Source organism: Pleurodeles waltl, chromosome 12, assembly GCF_031143425.1.
Source record: "Pleurodeles waltl isolate 20211129_DDA chromosome 12, aPleWal1.hap1.20221129, whole genome shotgun sequence".
NCBI classification, from domain to species: domain Eukaryota; kingdom Metazoa; phylum Chordata; class Amphibia; order Caudata; family Salamandridae; genus Pleurodeles; species Pleurodeles waltl.
In genome coordinates this window covers 592,200,944-592,221,534 of record NC_090451.1, presented here as the reverse complement: position 1 = coordinate 592,221,534, position 20,591 = coordinate 592,200,944, and the positions used below count along the sequence as shown (strand labels likewise).

At 47.2% G+C, this 20,591-nt stretch overlaps 1 protein-coding gene across 2 annotated transcripts in view; it reads right to left on the bottom strand.

Annotated features, from left to right (window-relative positions):
• Positions 1-11,547: 11,547 nt before the first annotated feature.
• CFAP45 (cilia and flagella associated protein 45) overlaps positions 11,548-20,591 on the bottom strand; it is a 213,033-nt gene continuing 203,989 nt past the window's right edge. For both annotated transcript variants that reach the window (XM_069217772.1, XM_069217771.1), the window contains exon 12: positions 11,548-12,592. In XM_069217772.1, coding sequence (XP_069073873.1) covers positions 12,517-12,592 — 76 coding nt within the window. In that variant the 3' untranslated portion in view covers positions 11,548-12,516. The remainder of the gene's footprint in view (positions 12,593-20,591) is intronic.

The following is a 20,591-nucleotide window of genomic DNA, read 5'->3' as shown; positions in this document are numbered from 1 at the left end:
TTTCAATACGCTCATGGGACACTCTCGCTTGATTCTCTTTTCTATCTGATGTCCCAGATGTATGACTTCCTTTTGACAGTACTTTAATTGTTCAGGAAAAATTTTATTCCCTTTCTCAGTCAAATGATTGAGCAGAGCAATAGTGTCTTGTCTACGAGCTTCTGTGATCATTGATGCAACCGGGACATCATCAAAGTACCAGATCAGGGTCGAGCTACATGGTAACTGCAGAGACTTTAGATTATTTTTAAATATGTGATTGAAATAGGATTGAATTTCAGTGTACCCTTGGGGAGCGCAACTCCACACTAGAATCATTCTCTTGGCACCCAAACGTCAACAGAAAGTGGCTTTGTTTGTGAAGGCGAATCGAGAAGAAAGTTTGATAGAGATCAGTGACCGTGAACCATTCAGCTTCTGGGGGAATTTGGAACAGCATCACAGCTGGGTTTATTACCACAGGATAGCATAGAAAAACATTTTGGTTACTTTTTCAGAGATACTTGACCCGGCCTCCCTTTTTTTTGTGCTTTTTGCAAAGTCATGTTTGGAAAGTTACATGTACTCCCGATGACTTACTTCAGAATGCACCATTCCATCATAATCCCAATCACAGAAGTAATTCCCGCAATGGCCTTTGCGGTCATTTTGTAAAGGTATGTTTGAGGAAAAACTACATTGGGTCGAAGGGTTATCTTTAGGGGTTACACCTTTAATCAATCCAATCTCTCTCCATGTAAAATCCCAAATGCCCTCGGTGACTGTTTCTTTCAAGTCAGTAGCTATGTCCTCTTTGGTAATAACTCAATACAACCTATCAACAAGCTCCGTTGTTTCGAGTTCGAATTCTGCACCTGCTGCATGGGTCTCGATTCTTACTCCATTCTGGGTACTGTAAATGACACAGGTTTGTTTGCTAAGATCCCTTCCTAACAAGTTTACAGGACTTGAATCACACACCACAAACTGATGTTGCTCTTTGATGTCTCCTATTTCTACTGGGACAGGTGCTGTAACCTGATTGGTAAACTGCTGATTTGTAGTGCCTACAAAAATGTACAGTCCACTCTGGTTCACTTTTAGGACTGCGCTAAGTACGCACTGCTCTTACCCCCCCCCAGGCACAGCACTAGGCTTGATCAAAGTCTGTGGAACTCTTGAACATCATAGGAACTTTGAGACACCAGTGCATGAAGAGGAACTCCATTGCTCTGTTGGAAATAGGGATTTTATCCCTGCATCTGCGAAGTGGTGGGGGAACTCGGGAGCATGCGAAGTTTCAGGATCCTTGGAATCAGGGGTCTGGGTATTGGAGAAAGATATTTCTGCATTGCAAACTTCTCAGCTTGACATCGATCATGGGTCGACCTGGATTGCAATGAAAATATCCCTTCCAATGCCCGACCGTGTTGTAAATGTGACAAGGGGTATCCTTCTTAAGGGCACCTATGTTAGTTCCAGGCTTGCTACCTCAACCTTTTCCTACTCCAGGGGCATTTCCTCCTTACGCATGGAAACTCCTTGCAAGCTTGTCCCACTACTGGGGGTCAATTTCGAACCCTTGCAGGGGGGTACATAGAATCATTTAATTCCACCAATTTTGTGCTAACTGGGTGTGAGCTATCATGTACTTTTGTTTTTTTTTAGCCCTTTATGTTTAGCTTCTAACATTTCACTGCAGTATTTTGCATACTGCAGTATTTTGTCAAGGGGTTTACTCTTCCAATGAAGAACAACATGAATAATCTACTTGCTAATATTGGGTCACAGTCCTAGGATCAACGAGGCAAGGAACTCTCCCAAGTTCTCTCTAAGTGGATTATTCAATATGCTATGCTCCCGGTATACTTGCATCTACTGTTCAAAGTGTCGTGAGCCCTTCCTGGACCCACGTTGCTTCTCCCTTTTAGCTTTGTTTTATATTCTACGTTTTATATGTTTTAGGAGACTTTGCTTTTAGCAGTGACACTTTACACACTTTGGCCCTCATTCTGACCTTGGCGGTCTTTTCGCAAGACCGCCGAGTTACCGCCGCGGTGAAGACCGCCGACCGCGGCGGTATGCCGCTGTGCGCATTCTGACCGCTGGGAGCGTTCCGCCGGGAAACCGCCAGCAGCCACACTGGCGGTCGGCGGAAAAGTGGAGACTGGTCAACCTCCACCGCCACGCCAGCAGAACACCGCCCACAGAATTACGACCCACATATCTGTGTGGCGGTCTTCTGTTGGCGGTGTTCTGTTGGCGGTCACCTCCCCATGGCTCCCGTCGCCTCCCGGAGGACCAACGCACAAGGTAAGTTGACCGTCCGTGAGGGGAGGGGGAGGGGGGGTGTTGTGTGATGTGGGCGTGCATGGGGGTGTGCGTGTGAGTGTGTAGAGGGGGTGTGTGAGTGCGTGTATGCGGGCGGGGGGTGCTGCTGTGTCTATGGGTAATGTGTGCTGTTCGGCAGGTGCGCATGTCTGCATGTATGTGTGCGGGTATGTGTCCCCGTTGTGTATGTGTGTGTAGGGGGTGTGTATATGTGCATGTTGGGGGTGTGTGCATGTCGGGGTGCATGTATGTGCATGTCGGGGTCGGGGTGGGGAGGGGGTTCATACCACCTCTGGGGGGTGGCAGGGGGGTGGAGGGTGTGGGGGGAGGACTCGGGTGGGTAGTGGGGGGTGGGGGAGACCCCTATCAGTGCCAGGGAAGGAATTCCCTGGCCCCGATAGTGCTTACCGCCATGGTTCGCATGGCGGTTCCCGACCGCCAGAAACCGCGGCGGTAGGCAGGGTCATGATACCGTTGGCGGTCTTGGGACGACCGCCGGGCCGGAGTGCGCAAACTCCAGCCCGGCGGTCATGACCGCCGTGGCGGTCGGAGTGGGGAAGTGGCGGTCGATCGCGGCGGTGACCGCCGCGGTCAGAATGCCATTTTTCTGACCGCCGGTCTGTTCGCGGTCTGACCGCCGCCTCTCCGCCGACCGCCAAGGTCAGAATGAGGGCCTCTATCCTTCCACAATATTGTTCCGAGAATACACTGTACATACTGCTTGTTTTTAGTTAGCCTTTCTCGACATATATGCTATACACACTGCTCAAATCTAAGAACACAGTAAAAGATATCCTAGTGCTTGTGCTGCCTGATCGGGGACAGCTTCTAGCATTTATACATATCATTGCTTCAGAGCTGTGCCTCTAATACAGTGTAGCTTTGATTATATAAACAATACACTGACCCGGAAAGGGCAGATGATCACTCCAGTCTCTACTATTCTGGAATGAATGCTGTGTTAGACACACAGCTCTGCTGATGCTCATCTTCCATCTGGCAGAGAAGGATTGCCATCTCCACTCAAGACTGGCACCTTGGCTCAGCTTTTCAGGTATGAGGGTCTTAGGCCATCCTATTAGATCGGGCAGAGGGTACACTCAATGTGCTCTTAGACTGTAGATAGAGCTAGGTAGGAACATATAGGATCACCATGGTTGGACTGTTCATTCTTTTCACCATGTTTGTAACACTAGTTACAATGCTTTGTTCATCTTCCTAATTATCGCCATTCATTCTCTTTATGCCTGAATACGATTATTTCTATAAATGTTTGAAAAACTTTATTCGTACTTTTCTTGTGCTTACCCTGGGCACGCTTGAGTAAACAATGAAAAGTGGCAAGATCTGTTCGCAAGATTTCCTTTGGAGTCGGAGTGTCATGTTCAAGGTTGATGCAATAATTTTTTACCTTAGGAAGATTGGGGTTCAGGTGAGGCACTGTGAGCTAGCTATGAGTTGGATCTGTAATTATTGATGGTGTAATTGGACTCAGTCCCCTCGTCCGAAAGCTCTACAACCCTAATCCGCAGTCCTACCTTTTTAGTGACAAAAGTATGCATGCATGGAATCTAGGGGTTCTTGAGAGGTTCGGAAAATCTTGGGCCAATTTATTTCCTTTGGGGAACCTGAGTTTTTAAATGTTTTCTGACTTCTTCGTATTTGGTCTTAAGCAGGGGTGAAGGTGCATTTGTTCCTGCTACCCTATGAGGCTCCCAAGTCGGCCATTCCACTGCTCTGTTGTGTTTTGCCCATAGGTTCTTTGGGGCCGCCATTTCAGACAGCACATCCAGATCCTCCCACAGGACCTTTGAAATGGTCACAAGCTGATCCATCTGTGTATATCACTTATCAGGATATTCCCCCTACACTTTGAAAGAGAATTTGTAAAGTGGAAGACATCTGTAAGGGACCATGAGGCAGGTACATACGCTCCTCCCTGTACCTAAATCAAATCAAATCATTAGCATTTATAAAGCGCGCTACTCACCCGTGCGGGTCTCAAGGCGCTAGGGACAAAGGGGGTGGTTATCGCTGCTCGAACAGCCAGGTCTTTAGGAGTCTCCGGAAAGCGGAGTGGTCCTGGGTGGTCCTGAGGCTGGTGGGGAGGGAGTTCCAGGTCTTGGCCGCCAGGAAGGAGAAAGATCTCCCACCTGCCGTGGAGCGTCGGATGCGAGGGACAGCGGCGAGTGCGAGGCCAGAGGAGCGGAGGGGGCGGGTGGGGACGTAGAAGTTGAGGCGTCTGTTGAGGTATTCCGGTCCCTTGTCGTGGAGGGCTTTGTGTGCGTGGGTGAGAAGTCGGAAGGTGATCCTTTTGCTGACTGGGAGCCAATGCAGGTGTCTCAGGTGTGCGGAGATGTGGCTGTTGCGGGGTACGTCGAGGATGAGGCGGGCTGAGGCGTTTTGAATGCGTTGCAGGCGATTTTGGAGTTTGGCGGTGGTCCCAGCGTAGAGGGTGTTGCCGTAGTCCAGGCGGCTCGTGACGAGGGCGTGGGTCACGGTTTTTCTGGTGTCGGCGGGGATCCAGCGGAAGATCTTGCGGAGCATGCGGAGGGTGAGGAAGCAGGCGGAGGACACGGCGTTGACTTGCTTGGTCATGGTGAGAAGGGGGTCCAAGATGAAGCCGAGGTTGCGGGCGTGGTCTGCGGGGGTCGGTGCGGTGCAGAGGGCCGTGGGCCACCATGAGTCGTCCCAGGCGGACGGGGTGTTGCCGAGGATGAGGACTTCAGTTTTTTCAGAGTTCAGCTTTAGGCGGCTGAGCCTCATCCAATCTGCGATGTCCTTCATACCCTCTTGTAGGTTGGTCTTGGCGCTGGCGGGGTCCTTGGTGAGGGAGAGTATAAGTTGGGTGTCGTCGGCGTAGGAGGTGATGATGATGTCGTGCTTGCGTACGATGTTAGCGAGGGGGCTCATGTAGACATTGAAGAGTGTCGGGCTGAGTGATGAGCCTTGAGGTACTCCGCAGATGATCTCAGTGGGTTCTGAGCGAAACAGAGGGAGGTAGACTCTTTGGGAGCGGTTTACGAGGAAGGAGGCAATCCAGTCCAGGGCCTGGTCTTGGATCCCGGTGGAGCGGAGGCGGGTGATTAGGGTGCGGTGACAGACGGTGTCAAAGGCAGCCGAGAGGTCGAGAAGAATGAGGGCGACTTTTTCACCGTTGTCCATCAGGGTTCTGATGTCGTCTGTGACTGAGATGAGGGCGGTTTCAGTGCTGTGGTTGGTTCGGAATCCGGTCTGTGAGGGGTCGAGCAGGTTGTTGTCTTCCAGGAAGGTGGTCAGCTGCTTGCTGACGGTCCTCTCCACTACCCTGGCTGGGAAAGGCAGAAGGGAGATGGGGCGGAAGTTTTTCAGGTCGCTCGGGTCAGCCGTAGGTTTCTCCAGTAGGGCGCCGACTTCGGCGTGTTTCCAGCATTCGGGGAAGGTAGCAGAAGAAAAAGAAGAGTTGATGACGGTCTGGAGGTGCGGGGCGATGATGTTGTCGGCTTTGTTAAAGATGAAGTGCGGGCAGGGGTCCGAAGGGGCGCCGGAGTGGATAGAGTTCATGATGGATTTGGTTTCTTCCGTGCTGATGTGAGTCCAGTTGTTGAGGGTGATGGTCGGGGATGTGGGTTCGGTGGTGTTAGGTTGGGTCTGGTGTCCGAAGCTGTCGTGGAGGTCGCTGATCTTGCGATGGAAGAAAGTGGCGAGGGATTCGCATAGATCCTGTGAGGGCGTGACGGCGTTGGTGCTGGGGTTGGAGAACTCCTTGACGATGCTGAAGAGTTCTCTGCTGTTGTGGCTGTTTTTGTCCAGTCTGTCGGTGAAAAAATTCCTTTTGGCAGTGCGGATCAGGTGGTGGTGTTTGCGGGTAGCGTTCTTGAGGGTGGTCATGTTGTCAGCGGTGCGGTCCTTGCGCCAGGCTTTCTCAAGTGCGCGACAAGTTTTCTTTGATTCTTTGAGGGTGTCAGAGAACCAGAGGGGTTTCTTGGTGTTGTTCTGTCGCTGCGAGCGTTTGAGGGGAGCAAGGTTGTCTGCGCAGTTGGAGATCCAGTTTGTGAGGTTGAGGGCTGCGACGTTGGGGTCGGTGGTGAGGGTGGGTTGGTTGGCGGCGAAGAGTTGCTCTTCAGGGATCTTGTTCCACTGTCGGCGAGGGATGGGTTGAGTGCGGAGGTGGCGGGTCTCGCGTCGGAATGTGAAGTGGACGCAGCTGTGGTCGGTCCAATGAAGGGCGGAGGCGTGGCTGAAGAAGACGTGTTTGCTGGCGGAGAAGATAGGGTCGAGTGTGTGTCCGGCGATGTGGGTGGCAGTGTTCACCAGTTGTTTGAGGCCGAGGTTGGCGAGGTTGTCGAGCAGGGTGGTGGTGTTGGGGTCGTTGTTTTGTTCCAGATGGAAGTCCCTCAAAGAGTATTCCCTCACTGCCTCTTCTGTAGCTTCTCCCTCACCTTCCTTCTTTTATTCAACCTTAACTCTTTCCTTCTTGGATCACATTTCTCTAAACTTCTCGGCCCAATCCCTGATGTTCTTTATTAACTTTCTTATGAATCCCCAATTCTCTGCGCTTTAGAAACTTCAATTTCTTGTCACCCATTGTTATTCCTAATTTTCTTCCTCAACTCTTTTGGCTGTGTTTAGTCAACTCCACACTCATCTGCCCCCTTCTCCATTCTCAAATATGTTTCTCGTGCTACTCTTGCCGCTTCCTTACTCATGTAGAGCAATTCATTCTCGTGATGTCCTATGAAATCCATAACTACGTTTCCCTCATCAATTTCTTCAAAATCAGCTTTCATCTGAGCAACATTAAGTCTTTGCAGTGTATTTTTTATATTTGATGAGTCAACTGGTAGGGTCAAGAAGACCATTTGAGCTTTTGCCATACAGCTGGGCAAAACCTCTCCTTGCGGAGGGCCTAATGCTATTATGCTGGGTACTGGTGTGGGGTCATGGGGAACTCTTGGAAGGGTTTGACTTAGGGGAGCACTACCAACTGCCTTGGAAGGGGGAGTTTTTGGGGCACCCGATGGAAGCAGTGTGCTTGTCGAGGGCTGAGCAGGGGGATGAAAAGGCAGTTTCTGCATGGATTGGGGTGAACAAGCCTCTATAGGGGTTTCAGTGGCCATCCTAGCCTCAGTTGCTGTTGGAACTGTAACACTCCGTGTGGCTGCTCCATTATTTGGGGTTGGTCTTATGCTGAGGAGCTGGTCTATGAAGGCATCCTTCCCCGCATGTCGGCGCACAGCCCAGTTTCTCATAACCTTACCAAAAGTGCGCCAGCTGCTTGGATTGGGAGGGGTGCAGTCCCTGTACAGACTTTGGGTCTCCCTTATTGGATCCAGCTCTATGCTGATGGTCCCAAATCGATAATAGGACTAGTGACATTCTCAGTGAGAATGACAGACATGGGTCAAGATTTAAGAAGTTTATATACATTTTTTTGAAAATGTATTGCATAATCATGCTTAGCAATAAAGAATACAGATCAAAAGTACAAAGTTCAATGCAAAATCCAGCATAGATTTCCCTTAAAAAGTGGAGAGTGGGGTTCATGGATAAAGAGGAAAAGTACATACTTTTATACGACTTAAGACAAAGGATTCCACACAATACTAGGGATGTACATGGTTCTCAGGCTATGCACCAATGAGGAACAGGCAAGAAGAAACATTTACTATTCAACTGAATGCAGTTGCTCTCACAGTTTATTCAAGCACAGTAATCAATACATTCTATGAAAAATAGTCTGAGAACAGTCAGGCTATTCTTGGTTAGGTACAGTGTGGTGAGAAGCTTCTGGGAACAATCACTGTCTTCTTGTGAGAAGCCTGCAACTCTATTTTGAACCGAGAAATAACAACAGTAAACATGAAGTGTGGTGCAGCGTCACCTCAGAATGGAAGACATCTTAGAATATGTTGAAGTGAATTTGATTTTAGTTATTTTACACAAAATATTAAACAACGTTCACAGTACTGGACAGTTAAAACCCATGTCGGCTATATCTTTGGAACACACTCAAGGTAACAAACCGATGGGGTACACAGTCTAGACAAAACATTAAAAAGTTGAAATTTCCAACATCTGAGTATTCATTATTGTGGGATGTTAACCTTGTTCTAGAAATTACTTTTCATATGATTGGTAACAATGCGCTTTCTTCACAGGTGGAATCAGCAAAATGTACCTGTTTTTTATGTCTTCTGTTTCATAAGACTTGCAGATGATACACTGTTAAATATTTGTATGAGACAATTTACTTCTTTAGGACTTGTCTTCACAGTTTTAATGATAAAACCTAATGCTACCAGTGTTGAGTGTCCGTTCTTTCAAAAGTAGTCCTAAGCCATGTATGATAAGATGTATAAAAGAATGCAAGTGAAGAGCAAGAACTCCAAGAGTGTCCTTCGGTTGCCCAAGTTTCAAATCATTTGGGCAAACTCTGTTTTCTCCACCCCTTCAGGGCCAAATGGATAATACAACAACATTGGGGGGTCAGTGGTCCATGGCTGCTAGAGCTTTCTGAAATAGTTACTTTTCTATGTGTTCTGGGTAATGTAGTTTATTTATGTTTTATCAGAAACGGCTTTGTTTATTGAACAGCAATTTAATAAGCATAATACTCTCCTCTTAAATGAAATCAGTGCTATTCTTTAATGTCAGCTAGAAATATTCCCATCCTCCTAAGCAATAAAAAAAGGGATTTCGCTACAGCTAATTCTTTTTCTTCCCTTTATGTATTTCTCTTTTTAATGGAAACATTTGCTTTATGTTTTCTGTTAGCTTGAACATAAGGGTACCACAATGCTCCCTTCTATTGTTTTGAAGACAAACCTTTCAGCTTCTTTTCTTCTAATGGTTCCTCCCTCTGTCTCCCTTCACTACTACAGTTTTATTTTCCTGTGCCCCGGGCCACAATCGCATTGTCCTCGTTCTTTTTTTGATCCCCTAGGTGTCTACAGGTCATTAATTGTTTTACTTTTTTACCCGTCTCCAGCCATCTTTACCTTCTTTTCCTCTTAGTTGTCTTCTGGTCTACTATGACTATTCCTTCATAAGCAAGTGACAGTAGAAGCAGAAAAAGTAGAACAACGCTTGTCTTTTTTGGAGTTAAATTAACCTCTTAAGCTCTTCCTGTTAATGTGTGTTTTAATATAAATGACATTTTGTTATCATGAATATTTAGGAATTATAAAAACTTTTTGAACAGTTTTTTTCATCAGTATTGGGCCTTCGTTGATGAAAATCGTTTTTTAAACATCTTTTGGCAATTCACTATAACAGAGACTCATGGTCTCGAGTCGTCTACTGTTGTTCATTTGTTCTTACATCACAATGAGTTATATCTGGTTAGCAGGGTCGAATTGGACAATACGACACTCAAGCAGTGCTCAGTGAATTGGTCTGAAAGGTCAGTATATGGGCCTTATTTTTTGGCTGTCTGTGGGCCTGTTTTATGGTCTGCTGTGTTGGTTTTACTTTTGATTTGCCTGTTATTAAAACAAACGTTGCGTGCAGCAAGATCAAATCCATGCAATTTCAGGCTTTTCCAAACATTTTAAACAGTATGGGGGTCATTCTGACTCCCACCGGGCGCGGTCACTGCGCGCCCGGCGGGAGCCGCCAAAATACCGTACCGCGGTCGGAAGACCGCGGCGGGTATTTTGAGTTTTCCCCTGGGCTGGCGGGCGGCCTTTAAAAGGCCGCCCGCCAGCCCAGGGGAAAACGACCTTCCCACCATGAAGCCGGCTCGTAATCGAGCCGGCGGAGTGGGAAGGTGCGACGGGTGCTACTGCACCCGTCGCGTATTTCACTGTCTGCTATGCAGACAGTGAAATACAAGCGGGGCCCTCTAACGGGGGCCCCTGCAGTGCCCATGCCATTGGCATGGGCACTGCAGGGGCCCCCAGGGGCCCCGCAACACCCCCTACCGCCATCCTGTTCCTGGCGGGCGAACCACCAGGAACAGGATGGCGGTAGGGGGTGTCAGAATCCCCAAGGCGGCGCAGCATGCTGCGCCGCCTTGGAGGATTGTGACGGGCAGCGGAAAACCGGCGGGAGACCGCCGGTTTTCCTGCACTGACCGCGGCCAAAGCGCCGCGGTCAGAATGCCCTAAGGGGCACCGCCAGGCTGTTGGCGGTGCTCCCGTGGTCATTCGCCCTGGCGGTTTTTACCGCCAGGGTTAGAATGACCACCTATGTCTTTACAAATTCAAAACTACCCCAATTGGCAGGTCACTTTTTTTTAGCTGCCTGATCTGCTATTGTGGGCATTTTTATTTTGGTGCCCGAGCCTATTTTCTGTGTCAGTCTGACCCTGCTGGTTAGAGCTAGAATAAGTTTGAGAATCAGGGTTAAAGTTATGACTTCCGGCTAATAATGAGATTTATATAGGGTTCCTGTTAGGATATTTAATAATTTTTGTATTCATTATAAATGTTTCTTCAATATCTTAGTGCAACGTTAAATTGTTTTATTGAAAAATGTTTGACATAATTTCTCATTGTGTTACCCCATTACGGTTCACATAAATCGGTGACTTCGCTTACAGCTGCGCATATTGCAGACTACTGGTTCTAATACTTGTTCCTTCTGAAATTAACAATTTATGTGTGAAAGATATACTTCTTTTTTTGATTTTCTACAGTTCACATTTCTAAGCAATGTTTTGTGATTTGTGATCCAAGGCCCAGATGCTGAAGCTGTCAAGAAGCGCAGTAGCCAAAAAAGCTGCTCTGAGCAACAAGGAGAGAGGAGGAGAGCGTCATATTCACATAGATATGGCACTCTCCTCCCCTCACCCTAGTGCGAGTGCTGATTTCAGCTGCCGTGCACCACTCACACACCTTAGCGCCATAGTGCTGGGGCATGTGTGTGTGAGTCTGGCATAGGTTTTGTAGAGGAAGGGTACCCTTCCTTTATAAAATACTATGCCTAGACAAGAGGAAATGCTTTTTCTACTTTGTCTGTGTGCTGTACAGTGCAGCACACATGCAAAGTTGGAAAAGCAGGGAGAAATAAAAACATTTCTCCAATTAGCACCTGCTTTCCAAAGGTGTTAATTTTTGTCTCAACACCCTTTCTTCTGATATTTCAGAATAGGGTTTAGCCTCGGAAGCCATGGGTGGTAGCACGGGTACACCCATGAGCCACCCATGGAACACCCCCTTGTCACAAAGTAATGCAAAGCTGCGTTTTGCACTGCTTTGCGTTATTTTGCCACACATACCAATGCAAATACCTATTTGTGTTGGTTTGTGAATAACAAAAAAAAGTTTCGCGACAGTTTAGTGTTACAAAAGCAACGCTAAACCAACTCTAAACCTTTGAGAATCTGGGTCCAAGTGTTTGTGGTCACGCTGCACATGGCAGTCCTAGTAAGGGAAAACACGGCAGACAGGATGTACTAAGCCTCAAATAATTAGGTCAGACCTTCTGATGCCATGTGGACCAGCAGCTGGTCAGGAGCCAGGTGCACTTCCAAGCGTAAACTTGATTTTTTCCTCATCACTAAATGAGGCTTGGGAACTAGAACGTTAATGGTTAACAGGACATCAGCTGAAAATTAGTGGATGCCCATTCGCAAACCTCTCAATGACCCCCATTCTATTAATTTTACAATCTCCATCTCTTTTTTGTAAAATGTGAATTGAAATTTTGACTTTTCCCTTCCCAGTGTGTTATGAGGTATTTTAAATTGGGAAATGCATTATGTGCAGGTTATAGCTGTATTCGTTGGGTGAGGTATTTCCGTTTTCCCAAATGAACTGTCATCTTTCTTCACTTTAAAATCCACTTTCCAATCTGTAAATTAGGAAATACGAAATTGTGCAAAATAATCTTGTGCAAGACTCAATCCCATCGGTTTGGATTAAAAGGTTTAGAATGTTCTAGAGTGTGTGCGTTTGATGGGTACTTGAGTGCGGATAGGTGCTTAAAGCGACCCCACATGGCGTCTTTTTTCACTTAAGTAAATCCACTTACTTCATATCTTAAGAATGTGTTCTCCTTCTAAAGAGGTATGGAATGATTGCAAAGAGAAAACAAAAGCACAAGAGACGTATTATAAATATAGAAATCTATTGTGGTATTCTACCACACCTCTCAGAAATGACACAGTGAGTATTCAATCTCGACTTTGTGGTACAATTTCATTGCAGTCCAAATGCATTAGAAGGGAGTAGAGTGCAACTTTGGCTGGGTGTTTCCCCCATGTTTCTCCATAGCAAGCACTCAGTGTATTACTGCAGCAGGAACCTCTGCTTTCCGTGCTACCATAGCGCAGTATTTCTCAGGGAGGCCGGCAAGTCTAAAAAATAAAAAGGTGATACATATATAACATAGGTAATCTTTTATGATTACATTATCAAAAACTACCAACACAGATAAAATTGGCTTCAAACAAGCCCATAACATAAACCAGAGAGTTTAACAAGATGTATCTGGAATTCTCAGTTGCTTCTTTATCTACACCATGTAATGGCTGACTCTTTTTTTTCTCTTTAACATATGTAACAGGTTAAACTTGAGACAGACAAAAGTTTGCTATTCAGCAGTTCAGCATAAGTAATAAAGGTATTGTGCAGTGTGGGTGAGTGGCAGTGGCTTATGAGAGACTCTCTACGCCAAGCATTCCCTGGATTGGATGAGAATAGGGTTTACATCATAGAAAACTTAGCCTCATTCCTTCATCTCCCTTCCTTCCCTTCTCAACAACACTCTCGCTTAATTATTCACCTCTTGTCCTATCCCTATCTCACCATCTCACTTCTCCCATGCAGTCTAACTCTACCTCGACCCCCACTTTCTCCCAGTCATCTCCCTCACTATTCCTTCCCACCCGTCTCTTCTAACCTTCCTCTACTACTCTCTCTTTTTGCCATTAATTGTTCCAAAGTTAAATTTGAGTCTTAATCCCAATAGTTTTATTGCACTGTAAATCGCAATGACACCCCTGAGTAAAGTGGTGCTACAAGTAAATGAAAAAATACATAGATGTCACTAAAGTGTGATTTTGCACCAAGTCTTGCTACAATAGAAAAACATATGGAAATCGGAGATGCCTTAAAACTCTTCCGAATGGTCTGACTTATTCCTGCTACTTTTTCTAGATCTACTCACCCTTTTGTGCTATGTTGATGCTTTAAAAACAATGGCAACACTAAGAACAAAGGCACTGAATTGCCAATATGCTGAGTTTATACAATCTAATAACTCTAAATTATTAGCTTGAATAGGAAGCTCATAAAACAATTAAATCAAAAGAGAATTTCTTACAATCACAAAACACGAATTTTGTGAAAACATTTTCACAATCAGATGTTACACAATTCGGCAGAGCTGTAACTAGATTATAATTACCCATACAATAGACTCCTTCCAAAATGCTCCCAAAACTTCCCCTTGGAAAACCTATATATGACTTCCTTCCAACATGATCTTTATTCCACAACGTTGTTTTACCCTCATCCTTTGTTTTTGCAGCTTGTTTCGTGTTTGTTCTCTGAATGGGGTCAGGCTTTAACAGCAGTTGCTTTCTTAATCACCATCACTCATGTAATTTACACTTTATCGCTTTCCATTTGCTGGGTCAATTTGCTTTAGGCACTACAGGTTCAGGTCGTCCCCCGTTGCCTAAACCGTGTTTTCTGTATCATTCCACAACTTGATTTCTGTTAACAGACCTTTAAATCTTATTCGAATCTTGTAAGGAAATGCCTCCTTGGCATGGTTGCCCCCTGACTTTTTGCCTTTGCTGATGCTATGTTTACAATTGAAAGTGTGCTGAGGCCTGCTAACCAGGCCCCAGCACCAGTGTTCTTTCCCTAACCTGTACTTTTGTATCCACAATTGGCAGACCCTGGCATCCAGATAAGTCCCTTGTAACTGGTACTTCTAGTACCAAGGGCCCTGATGCCAAGGAAGGTCTCTAAGGGCTGCAGCATGTCTTATGCCACCCTGGAGACCTCTCACTCAGCACAGACACACTGCTTGCCAGCTTGTGTGTGCTAGTGAGGACAAAACGAGTAAGTCGACATGGCACTCCCCTCAGGGTGCCATGCCAGCCTCTCACTGCCTATGCAGTATAGGTAAGACACCCCTCTAGCAGGCCTTACAGCCCTAAGGCAGGGTGCACTATACCATAGGTGAGGGTACCAGTGCATGAGCACTGTACCCCTACAGTGTCTAAGCAAAACCTTAGACATTGTAAGTGCAGGGTAGCCATAAGAGTATATGGTCTGGGAGTTTGTCAAACACGAACTCCACAGCACCATAATGGCTACACTGAAAACTGGGAAGTTTGGTATCAAACTTCTCAGCACAATAAATGCACACTGATGCCAGTGTACATTTTATTGCAAAATACACCCCAGAGGGCACCTTAGAGGTGCCCCCTGAAACTTAACCGACTATCTGTGTAGGCTGACTAGTTCCAGCAGCCTGCCACACTAGAGACATGTTGCTGGCCCCATGGGGAGAGTGCCTTTGTCACTCTGAGGCCAGTAACAAAGCCTGCACTGGGTGGAGATGCTAACACCTCCCCCAGGCAGGAGCTGTAACACCTGGCGGTGAGCCTCAAAGGCTCACCCCTTTGTCACAGCACCGCAGGACACTCCAGCTAGTGGAGTTGCCCGCCCCCTCCGGCCCGGCCCCCACTTTTGGCGGCAAGGCCGGAGAAAATAATGAGAATAACAAGGAGGAGTCACTGGCCAGTCAGGACAGCCCCTAAGGTGTCCTGAGCTGAGGTGACTCTAACTTTTAGAAATCCTCCATCTTGCAGATGGAGGATTCCCCCAATAGGGTTAGGATTGTGACCCCCTCCCCTTGGGAGGAGGCACAAAGAGGGTGTACCCACCCTCAGGGCTAGTAGCCATTGGCTACTAACCCCCCAGACCTAAACACGCCCTTAAATTTAGTATTTAAGGGCTACCCTGAACCCTAGAAAATTAGATTCCTGCAACAACAAGAAGAAGGACTGCCTAGCTGAAAACCCCTGCAGAGGAAGACCAGAAGACAACAACTGCCTTGGCTCCAGAAACTCACCGGCCTGTCTCCTGCCTTCCAAAGAACTCTGCTCCAGCGACGCCTTCCAAAGGGACCAGCGACCTCTGAATCCTCTGAGGACTGCCCTGCTTCGACGACGACAAGAAACTCCTGAGGACAGCGGACCTGCTCCAAAAAGACTGCAACTTTATCCAAAGGAGCAGCTTTAAAGAACCCTGCAAACTCCCCGCAAGAAGCGTGAGACTTGCAACACTGCACCCGGCGACCCCGACTCGGCTGGTGGAGAACCAACACCTCAGGGAGGACCCCCGGACTACTCTACGACTGTGAGTACCAAAACCTGTCCCCCCTGAGCCCCCACAGCGCCGCCTGCAGAGGGAATCCCGAGGCTTCCCCTGACCGCGACTCTCTGAAACCTAAGTCCCGACGCCTGGAAAAGACCCTGCACCCGCAGCCCCCAGGACCTGAAGGACCGAACTTTCACTGCAGAAGTGACCCCCAGGAGTCCCTCTCCCTTGCCCAAGTGGAGGTTTCCCCGAGGAAGCCCCCCCTTGCCTGCCTGCAGCGCTGAAGAGATCCCTTGATCTCTCATTGACTTACATTGCGAACCCGACACTTGTTCTAACACTGCACCCGGCCGCCCCCGCGCCGCTGAGGGTGAAATTTCTGTGTGGGCTTGGGTCCCCCCCGGTGCCCTACAAAACCACCCTGGTCTGCCCTCCGAAGACGCGGGTACTTACCTGCAAGCAGACCGGAACCGGGGCACCCCCTTCTCTCCATTCTAGCCTATGCGTTTTGGGCACCACTTTGAACTCTGCACCTGACCGGCCCTGAGCTGCTGGTGTGGTAACTTTGGGGTTGCTCTGAACCCCCAACGGTGGGCTACCTTGGACCAAGAACTGAACCCTGTAAGTGTCTTACTTACCTGGTAAAACTAACAAAAACTTACCTCCCCCAGGAACTGTGAAAATTGCACTAAGTGTCCACTTTTAAAGTAGCTATTTGTGAATAACTTGAAAAGTATACATGCAATTGAAATGATTCAAAGTTCCTAATGTACTTACCTGCAATACCTTTCAAACAAGATATTACATGTTAAATTTGAACCTGTGGTTCTTAAAATAAACTAAGAAAATATATTTTTCTATAACAAAACCTATTGGCTGGATTTGTCTCTGAGTGTGTGTACCTCATGTATTGTCTATGTGTATGTACAACAAATGCTTAACACTACTACTTGGATAAGCCTACTGCTCGACCACACTACCACAAAATAGAGCATTAGTATTATCTATTTTTACCACTATTTTACCTCTAAGGGGAACCCTTGGACTCTGTGCATGCTATTCCTTACTTTGAAATAGCCCATACAGAGCCAACTTCCTACATTGGTGGATCAGCGGTGGGGTACAAGACTTTGCATTTGCTGGACTACTCAGCCAATACCTGATCACACGACAAATTCCAAAATTGTCATTAGAAATAGATTTTTGCAATTTGAAAAGTTTTCTAAATTCTTAAAAGTCCTGCTAGGGCCTTGTGTTAGTCCCTGTTAGCATTTCTTTTAGAGTTTAAAAGTTTGGTAAAAGTTTGAATTAGATTCTAGAACCAGTTTTAGTTTCTTAAAAAGTATTCCAACTTTTAGAAGCATAATGTCTAGCACAGATGTGAATGTGGTGGAACTCGACACCACACCTTACCTCCATCTACAGATGAGAGAGCTAAGGTCACTCTGTAAACTAAAGAAAATAGCAATGGGCCCCAAACCTACCAAAGTACAGCTCCAGGAGCTTTTGGCAGAGTTTGAAAAGGCCAACCCCTCTGAGGATGGCAACTCAGAGGATGAAGATAGTGACTTGGAGGGAAATTCCCCCCCTCCAGTCCTACTTAGGGAGAGCAGGGCTTCTCAAGCCCTGACTCCACAAATAATAGTCAGAGATGCTGGTTCCCTCACAGGAGGGACCAACAACTCTGAAATCACTGAGGATAACTCCAGTGAAGAGGACATCCAGTTAGCCAGGATGGCCAAAAGATTGGCTTTGGAAAGACAGATCCTAGCCATAGAGAGGGAAAGACAAGAGATGGGCCTAGGACCCATCAATGGTGGCAGCAACATAACTAGGGTCAGAGATTCTCCTGACATGTTAAAAATCCCCAAAGGGATTGTAACTAAATATGAAGATGGTGATGACATCACCAAATGGTTCACAGCTTTTGAGAGGGCTTGTGTAACCAGAAAAGTGAACAAATCTCACTGGGGTGCTCTCCTTTGGGAAATGTTCACAGGAAAGTGTAGGGATAGACTCCTCACACTCTCTGGAAAAGATGCAGAATCTTATGACCTCATGAAGGGTACCCTGATTGAGGCCTTTGGATTCTCCACTGAGGAGTATAGGATTAGATTCAGGGGGGCTCAAAAATCCTCGAGCCAGACCTGGGTTGACTTTGTAGACTACTCAGTAAAAACACTAGATGGTTGGATTCAAGGCAGTGGTGTAAGTAATTATGATGGGCTGTACAATTTATTTGTGAAAGAACACCTGTTAAGTAATTGTTTCAATGATAAACTGCATCAGCATCTGGTAGACCTAGGACCAATTTCTCCCCAAGAATTGGGAAAGAAGGCGGACCATTGGGTCAAGACAAGGGTGTCCAAAACTTCCACAGGGGGTGACCAAAAGAAAGGGGTCACAAAACCTCCCCAGGGGAAAGGTGGTGAGACAGCCAAAAATAAAAATAGTAAAGAGTCTTCTACAGGCCCCCAAAAACCTGCACAGGAGGGTGGGCCCAGAGCCTCTTCACAAAACAATCCTGGGTACAAGGGTAAAAACTTTGATCCCAAAAAGGCCTGGTGTCGAAACTGTAGTCAGTCTGGACACCAAACTGGAGACAAGGCCTGTCCCAAGAAAAGTTCCACTCCAAACTCCAATCCAGGTAACACTGGAATGGCTAGTCTCCAAGTGGGATCAACAGTGTGCCCAGAGCAAATCAGGGTCCACACTGAAGCTACTCTAGTCTCTGAGGGTAGGGTGGATTTAGCCACACTAGCTGCCTGGCCTCCTAACATGCAAAAATACAGGCAGAAGCTCTTTATTAATGGGACAAGTGTAGAGGGCCTGAGGGATACAGGTGCCAGTGTCACCATGGTGACAGAGAAACTGGTTTCCCCTGGCCAATACCTGACTGGAAAAACCTATACAGTCACCAATGCTGACAATCAGACTAAAGCACATCCCATGGCAATGGTAACTTTAGAATGGGGAGGGGTCAATGGCCTGAAACAGGTGGTGGTCTCCTCAAACATCCCAGTAGACTGTCTGCTTGGAAATGACCTGGAGTCCTCAGCATGGGCTGAGGTAGAACTAAAAACCCATGCAGCCATGCTGGGTATCCCTGAACTGGTGTGTGTAAAAACAAGAGCACAATGCAAGGCACAGGGTGAAAAAGTAGAGCTGGAGTCTGGAAGAAAGGCCCAGCCTACCAAGAGAAAAGGAAAGTCAGTTGGGAAACCCACTGCAACACAGTCAGAAAAAGAGAACCTCTCTTCTCAGGAAGAAGTTCTGCCCTCTGAGGGAACTGAGCCTTTGGAGCTTGAACCTTATCAGGTTGAGCTCTTAGGCCCAGGGGGACCCTCAAGGGAGGAGCTGTGTAAGGGACAAGAAACCTGTCCCTCTCTTGAAGGCCTTAGGCAGCAAGCTGCTGAAGAGTCCAAGGGCAAGAAAAATGGAACACATAGGGTCTATTGGGAAGATGGTCTCCTGTACACTGAGGCCAGAGACCCCAAACCTGGTGCCACTAGGAGAGTGGTAGTGCCTCAGTCGTTCAGAGAGTTTATTCTGACCTTACCCCATGATATTCCCCTTGCTGGGCATTTGGGACAAACCAAGACGTGGGAGAGGTTAGTCAACCACTTCTACTGGCCCAATATGTCCCAGAAGGTTAAGGAGTTTTGCCTCTCCTGCCCCACCTGTCAATCCAGTGGTAAGACAGGTGGGCACCCAAAGGCCCCCCTCATTCCACTTCCAGTGGTGGGGGACCCCTTTGAAAGAGTGGGTGTGGACATAGTTGGTCCACTAGAACCTCCCACAGCCTCAGGAAATATGTACATCCTAGTAGTAGTGGATCATGCTACTAGGTATCCTGAAGCTATTCCCCTTAGGTCGACTACTGCCCCTGCAGTAGCCAAGGCCCTCATTGGTATCTTTACCAGAGTGGGTTTCCCTAAGGAGGTGGTGTCTGACAGAGGTACCAACTTCATGTCAGCATACCTAAAACACATGTGGAATGAGTGTGGAGTGACTTACAAATTCACTACACCATACCATCCACAAACTAATGGCTTAGTTGAGAGATTCAACAAGACATTAAAAGGCATGATCATGGGGCTCCCAGAAAAGCTCAAAAGGAGATGGGATGTCCTCTTGCCATGTCTGCTTTTCGCTTACAGAGAGGTGCCACAGAAGGGAGTAGGATTCTCACCCTTTGAACTTCTGTTTGGCCACCCTGTAAGGGGACCACTTGCTCTTGTTAAAGAAGGCTGGGAGAGACCTCTTCATGAGCCTAAACAGGACATAGTGGACTATGTACTTGGCCTTCGCTCTAGAATGGCAGAGTACATGGAAAAGGCAAGCAAAAACCTTGAGGCCAGCCAACAGCTCCAGAAGTTTTGGTATGACCAAAAGGCTGCAATGGTTGAGTTCCAACCAGGGCAGAGAGTCTGGGTTCTGGAGCCTGTGGCTCCCAGGGCACTTCAGGACAAATGGAGTGGCCCTTACCCAGTGCTAGAAAGGAAGAGTCAAGTCACCTACCTGGTGGACCTGGGCACAAGCAGGAGCCCCAAGAGGGTGATCCATGTGAACCGCCTTAAGCTCTTCCATGACAGGGCTGATGTAAATCTGTTGATGGTAACAGATGAGGATCAGGAGGCAGAGAGTGAACCTCTCCCTGATCTTCTGTCATCAGACCCAAAAGATGGCTCAGTAGATGGAGTGATCTACTCAGACACCCTCTCTGGCCAACAGCAAGCTGATTGTAGGAGAGTCCTACAACAGTTTCCTGAACTCTTCTCCCTAACCCCTGGTCAGACACACCTGTGTACCCATGATGTGGACACAGGAGACAGCATGCCTGTCAAAAACAAAATTTTTAGACAGTCTGACCATGTTAAGGAAAGCATCAAGGTGGAAGTCCACAAGATGCTGGAATTGGGAGTAATTGAGCGCTCTGACAGCCCCTGGGCTAGCCCAGTGGTCTTAGTCCCCAAACCTCACACCAAAGATGGAAAGAAAGAGATGAGGTTTTGT